Genomic DNA, 6,628 nt, shown 5'->3' on the forward strand with positions numbered 1-6,628 from the left:
GGCACTTTTACCTCCGAGCGCCACCCACACTGTACCCTACGTTGCCATGGAGGAGGGGCATTTTGGGGTGGGCCAGTGACCACGGAGGACGGAGCTCGCCGAAACTATAATGTGTTGTTCAACTCATCTCAGCGTGAATTCCAGGCGAAGTTGTTTCTCCTCAGGCCCTTTTGTTAGCGGAGTCGTGAAGATAGAGGCGGAGCGGCTGGGGGAGTGGTGCAAAAATGGGGCATAGTATATACATACAAGTATTTTGGCAAGACTTATTTTGGCTTCTGCTTCACCACTATTTAGGTACTGCAGCAAAAGCCAGTGAAGCCCCTAAATTCTGGCTTCACCGGTTTCTTCGTTTTGTAGTGTATTTTGGGTTGGAGAAAGAAAAGGAGAACGCGCATGTCAGGAGAAAGCTGAAGCTGGAGGAGCTGTCGCCAAAAAAAAAAAGAAGGTCTTGCTCTACTTTCTTGGACGACCATTATTATTCCATCATTCATGCACGCCTCCCTACATGCATACAAAGGTCAGCCACCTTTAATTTGTTTTATTAGTTTGTCCATACACCAGACAAGAAAGAACAAGATATAACGACAGATCAACCATATCGATCGCAACATCCTACCCGATGAAAAAGCATGCATATTATGTGTGTAAAATTCAGAAATGATGAAAAACACATGAATATCAGGAAATAAATAATCAAACAAACATACAACAATAAAACCAATAAGAAGAAGGAAGAATCAAATGAACCGATCGACATGACGATGATCCATCTTGTATACATGCAGATGCAGTGCAGGAGAGACACTGCAGGTAATAGGCCGGTAGGTAATGCATAGATCGGATCAGGATGAGACGATCAGTGGTGGTTGACCCAGCGGCATGTCTTCCTGATCTCCCCCTTGCTGTGCGGCGGCATGGGCAGCTTGCTGAGCTTGACGAGCGCGTCGGAGAAGTCCTCGTCCCACAGCGTGCCATTCTCGGCGTACTCCTTCACATGCCCCAGCGCCTCCTTCTCCGTGAGCAGCTGCCAGTCGGAGTTGAACGTGACGATCCGCGCCAGGTTGTTGTGGTAGTAGCTGTTATCCAAGAAATCCTTCGCCTTCCGGAGCTTCTTGAGGAACGACGGGAACGACGCCGCCACGGCGCGGGGGTCCTCGTCGCGGACGTTGTTGGGCACCACGGGGTCCGCACCCGCCGCGCACTTCGCCGACAGCAGGTTCCGGTACGCCGGCACGATCTGCGTCGGCGGCGAGGACAGCCGCGCCCGGAAGGACGAGCAGTGGCCGACGCCGACGGCGTGCGCGCCCGACAGGATCACCAGCTCCTCGACGGTGAAGTTCTTCCGCCGGAAGTTGCGGATCAGCTCCGCAATCGTGAAGGTGGAGTCCGGGAGGTCGCGCTGCGCGTCGGCGGCGCGGGACACCACGCCGTCTAGGCGGCCGGCCGGCGCCGCGAAGTGCACGTGCCCGTTGCTCAGGATGCTCGACGCGTCGCGGCCGGCGTACACCACGATGTCCGCGCAGGAGACGGTGCCGGGGCAGTGCTTCTCTAGCGCCGCCTTGATGTCGTCGATCACGTCGAAGGCTGCCAGCCCGATGTTGATCGGCGCCGTCTTCTCCGTCTTTGGGTTCGCCGGGGTCGGGTCCAGCAGCACCGACCCGTCGCACCCCTGCACATTATTTCAGGGCCAGCTTAGATTCCAAAAATTTTCAACCCGAAGTATCGCATCGAATTTTGCGGCACATGTATGGAGTACTAAATGTAGACAAAAAACAAAACTAATTACACAGTTAGATGAGAAATCGCGAGACAAAACTTTCAAACCTAATTAGTTCATAATTAGACACTAATTATCAAATACAAACGAAAGTGCTACAGTAACCAAAATCAAAAAAATTTACCAACTAAACGCGCCCTCAGTTGATTGATTCAATACGTGCGTACATACTCCTACTCCGTGCTTACGTACTGATGCAATGCAATTAAATGGCTCAACTACTAGCTAGCTAGCTAGCACTAAGTACTACTAGGAGCTACTAGTAGTGACGTGTCAAGCAAGTGTGCATGTCAAGTCATTTCGTCGGTAGTGATAGATAGAGATGGAGGTTTTAATTATAAAATACTAGCTTAATATCTGTTTGGACCTCAAACACGCTCTCCACCGGATGAGGTGTTGGAAAGGGTTGTCCATATGTAGTGTCGGCGGAGGATGATGCATATCAGCTAGCATATGGGTTGTTATGCATTATGTATATATTGGGACATTATTATATTGTTCATAACTGTTTAGTGTACTGCTAAACAACAGTTTTTATTTTGGATGAAATAATCTGTCTCTATTTGTTTTCAGGCTGTGCAACATGCATACTTACTTTAAAAATAACACTGTCGTTCCATTAATTTTGAAATAACCTGCCTGTGCACGTAGTGCTATGTGAGTATATGCATTCATGCGCCACAGGAATAATTATCATACTCGTATGCTTTTTCATTTTTGGAAAGGGTAGTATATATATAGAGTTTGGGGAAAGTAAAGTCTGCCCCTAGGTGCACATGCCCTCACATTGTGCACCACATGTTTCACATTGAGATATGTGAACGTCACGAGACAAACGTAGAGTTTGTGCATTCATGCATGGACTATATATGTTTATGTTTACAAATGGATGCCTTTTTCTTTCCCATATAATAATAGCAAAAGCTGAAAATAATTGCATTGCATTGTTAGCTGGAGCCTTTGGAGGTTTCCTATGAGTACTCAATTTTTTAGGGGACTAGTGGAGCCAATGATTAATTGACGGCGTGGAGGATGACTGTGTGTGACTAAATGCTAGTCGTCGGTCGGTCATGCATCTCAATTTCTCTTACTTGTAGCTCTTTCCAACTCCGGTTTCTATGCCATAAACAAAAGTTGAAGCGTCTCCATCTATCCACATCCCATCCATTCGTTCTATGCCACATGCATGGGCGGCTGGCTTGCAAATGGGTGAAGAAAAATCAAAGTCTGCTACATGCATGTGGCTAGTTACATTTTCGAAAAAGCAAAAGAGAGGCTAATTCTTTCCATCAAGATAAATAAAGATTTATAATAATGATAACAATGTGGCTGATTATTGTGTACTAGAGAAAGAGTCAAGAAATAAATGCCTTGTGGGTCTGTTCGTTTGAACTTCGCAGCCGGCTTATCAGCTAGAATTTACAATATTCTTCTTTCACAACAAAACAGCTTCAGTCGACTTTAATACCAGCCGAACAAGCCCGATGATTTAGCAATCAGGGACACATGGAAGCTGCAATCAGTGAGGACAGGAACACCCATGTAGTACTGTGTAGGGGGGGGGGGGGGGGGACTACCTAAAAGGAGGCCTTGGCATATGTCCATTGGATATGTAAGCTAGTAAGTACTCCAAGCTTAAGGAAAGTATCACATTCCTGTTCCTGGCCCTTCCTGACCCAGCGATTTCTTCCATGCATCTCTTTCTTTCCAGCTAGTAGACGGCTAGAAGAAGAGGAGGAGAAGAAGTAAAGGTTTTTCTTTTTTTTTCTTTTGGCGCCATAATCATAATGCAAGCATGAATTGGCGTGAACAAGCTGCGCACGAAACTGGAAAGAAGGGCGGGCAAGCTGCGCACGAAACTGGAAAGAAGGGCGGGCATCTCAGGCCTTGTTTGGTTTCTCTCGTAGAGTTTATTTTCTATCTCATCTAATATTTGACATATGTATGGAGTATTAAATATAGACTTAAAAAATAACTAATTATATAGTTTACGACTAATTTACGAGACAAATCTTTTAAGTCTAATTAGTCCATGATTTGACAATGTGATACTACAGTAACACATGTGCTAATGTCAAATTAATTAGACTTAATAAATTCGTCTCGTTGATTACTAACGAATTCTGTAATTTATTTTTTTTATTAGTATCTAAACACTCTAAAATTTTATACCTGAATTTAAACAAGGCCCGAGTCTCCCAGACTATTCAAGCGGACAGCATAGCAATGATGCTGCCGTGGTGAGGATAAGGACTGCCTGGTACCTGCAGGACAGCATAGCAATGATGCTGCCGTGGTGAGCTGCTAGTGGTAGCTACTAGTCTCTGGTCTGCTGAAAATGAGCTACAAGCTGCTTAGCTTGTTGGAACTCTGAGAAGATGCGCGTGGTGGTTATCGTCAAAATTAAAAGAGGATCCATCGAGGTCGTCATCAAAGTAACTAGAGATGGACAGGATCCCTCGAGGTCGTCATCAAAGTAACTAGAGATGGACAGCCCATCGTGTATTATTACTGCTGACTAGTTTGGTGTAAGAGAAAAATATTGTTTTGACTTAAGCCACGATCGTTTATGACCAAACGACGTGTTGTTAGGACTCTCTGTTAAGGAGTACGCAGTTGTATCATGCATGCTATGCTTTCCAGGTGAGGTGGGTACGTGCCGTGCGTAGGGGGTATTGGTCATTAGACAAGTAACGGTTATGAATTAGGTGAGTTTTGGTAATTAATCACCGTACGGATCGCTAACTACTTTGCTTAGTCCATGTAGTACGTGTGTGTGAACGTACAATGTAGGCTACGTGGTTTTCGTATATACGCTAGAACCAGAGGAAAAAAAACAATATTTTTATTACCTAGTACTGATGAGCATGATTATGGAGGCACAGGCAAGCATCAGCATCACGAACGCGGTCATTTTCTAGAGCATGTGGAAAGCTTAAATTAAATATGAAACGAGGTGTGCGTGGCTTTATTAAAGCCCTTTTGGCACGGCTCATCTAAAACGGCTTTACCGGTGAAGCCAGAAAAACTAGCTTTTCTCGGCTTCTAGTTCATTTTAATCCTGAATTACAAAACGGCTTCACGCTACAGTGCCTCGATTTATGCAAAATAGATGAAATCGAAGCCGACATAAGCCGTGCCAAAGAGGCCCTAATTTGTACTGAGGAGCAAGCCAGTGAGCAGCACAGCAGGTGCACATATATAGTCACTGACATCAGGCCGATCGAGTTTGCGTTATATCTACTTATCTGGCAGCTCATCACTGTACATTCACGAGGATTTATAATAATTTAGCGCGCGAGCCAGCAAAAATACAGAAACACGTACTGACTAGCTAGGCCAGCATCAAAACAAAACACTTGACAATAGAGCAAAATAAAACAGTGCGCCGCGCCTCTCGTTAGTTAGTTAATTACCATGACGTACAGCAGCAAGATCGATGACACGACCCTTGTTACGTGCTTGTGGTATGAGGAGTAAATTAGATTGGAAGCAGTCGTGGAATTAAGATGACATACCCTGACGAAGCAGTCGTGGAAGATGAGGCGGACGAGGGCGGCGCCGGCGCCGCGGTTGGCCTTGATGGCCTTGGCGACGTGGTACTTGACGATCTTCTCCACGCCGGGACATGTCTCCTTGTAGTACCCCAGCTTGAGGTGGTGGGAGGCCTCCGCCGGCGCCAGCAGCAGCAGCGCCGCCGCCGCCGCGCACAGCGCCAGCACCGCGGCCGGCACCGACACCTTCATCTCGCGCTGTGGGGTGGTAGCAAGAGGCGAGACCAGAGACCGTACCGACCACGCACTGGCTCGCTCGCTCGCGCGGGGCGGCCGCTGGCGCAGAAAGCAACGGCACCTAGCTAGCTACTCCTAAGCGGCACCTACCAACTGCTGCAGGGCGTGGGAGCGCGGGCGAGAGGTAGTGCGTGTGGCGCTTGGCTCCGCTGCTGATGCGTTCCGTGGGGTGTGGTGTGGGGGGTATATATCAGCTAGCTGCTGGTTGGCTGGCAGCCTGCTTACCGTTGCCCGGCGGTCGCGCTGCCCCGACGACGACTCGGCTGGGCTGGATCGGAGAGCTAGGTGCCAACTGCCATGCCTGCAGGAGGACCTAGCGTGCGAATAGTTTGTTAGTTTATGCCTCGTTTAAATACATAGCGTAAAGTTCTGGGGTGTTATACATAGGGTGTCGTATGGTGTTCAGATATTAATAAAAAACAAATTACAAAATCTATCGTGAGATAAATTTATTAAGCCTAATTAATCCGTTATTAGCACATGTGTTACTGTAGCATCACATTATCAAATTATGAACTAATTAGACTTAGAAGATTCGTCTCCCAAATTAGTTTACTAATTAGACTTAGAAGATTCATCTCCCAAATTAGTCGTAAACTATACAATTAGTTATTTTTTAATCTATATTTAATATTTTATACATATCCTTAAATATTCGATGGGACATGAAGTAAACTGTAGCGAGAGGAACCCCTTAATCATCGGCACTGGCACCTGCTCTCGCGTGTCGCGTGGTGACCGATGATGAGTCATGGACTCGATCACATGGTGTGATAGCGAAACCCGGCCAACCATTGCAGCGACGGACGGACGGGCGGACCGACGGACGCCGTGGCGATCGTCGACAGCTTGCGAATACATACGTACGGCACACAATTTGGTAGCTAGATCGAGTAGAGGTCCCCATGCATGGCCATGGGTTGGTTGCTTGGTTCCTTTGCACTGGGATCCGATCCCATCCGAGTACGTAGTGTTGGCCATGTATTTGTATCCTGGGAACGAATAATCATGCCCGTCACGATTTATGATTATTGGACACCGATAAGCACAAAATGACCTC

General features: G+C 46.9%; 1 protein-coding gene across 1 annotated transcript; it reads right to left on the minus strand.

Annotated features, from left to right (window-relative positions):
* Positions 1–620: 620 nt before the first annotated feature.
* On the minus strand, positions 621–5,850 carry LOC136517656 (peroxidase 2-like). The gene is made up of 2 exons (XM_066511280.1): positions 5,296–5,850; positions 621–1,669 (listed from the first exon to the last, which is right to left on the minus strand). Exons 1-2 carry the CDS (start codon positions 5,521–5,523, stop codon positions 857–859), a joined length of 1,041 nt encoding a protein of 346 aa, XP_066367377.1. The 5' UTR covers positions 5,524–5,850; the 3' UTR covers positions 621–856.
* Between the last annotated feature and the right edge of the window lie 778 nt (positions 5,851–6,628).

Source organism: Miscanthus floridulus, chromosome 17 (assembly GCF_019320115.1).
Source record: "Miscanthus floridulus cultivar M001 chromosome 17, ASM1932011v1, whole genome shotgun sequence".
In the NCBI taxonomy this organism is placed as follows: domain Eukaryota; kingdom Viridiplantae; phylum Streptophyta; class Magnoliopsida; order Poales; family Poaceae; genus Miscanthus; species Miscanthus floridulus.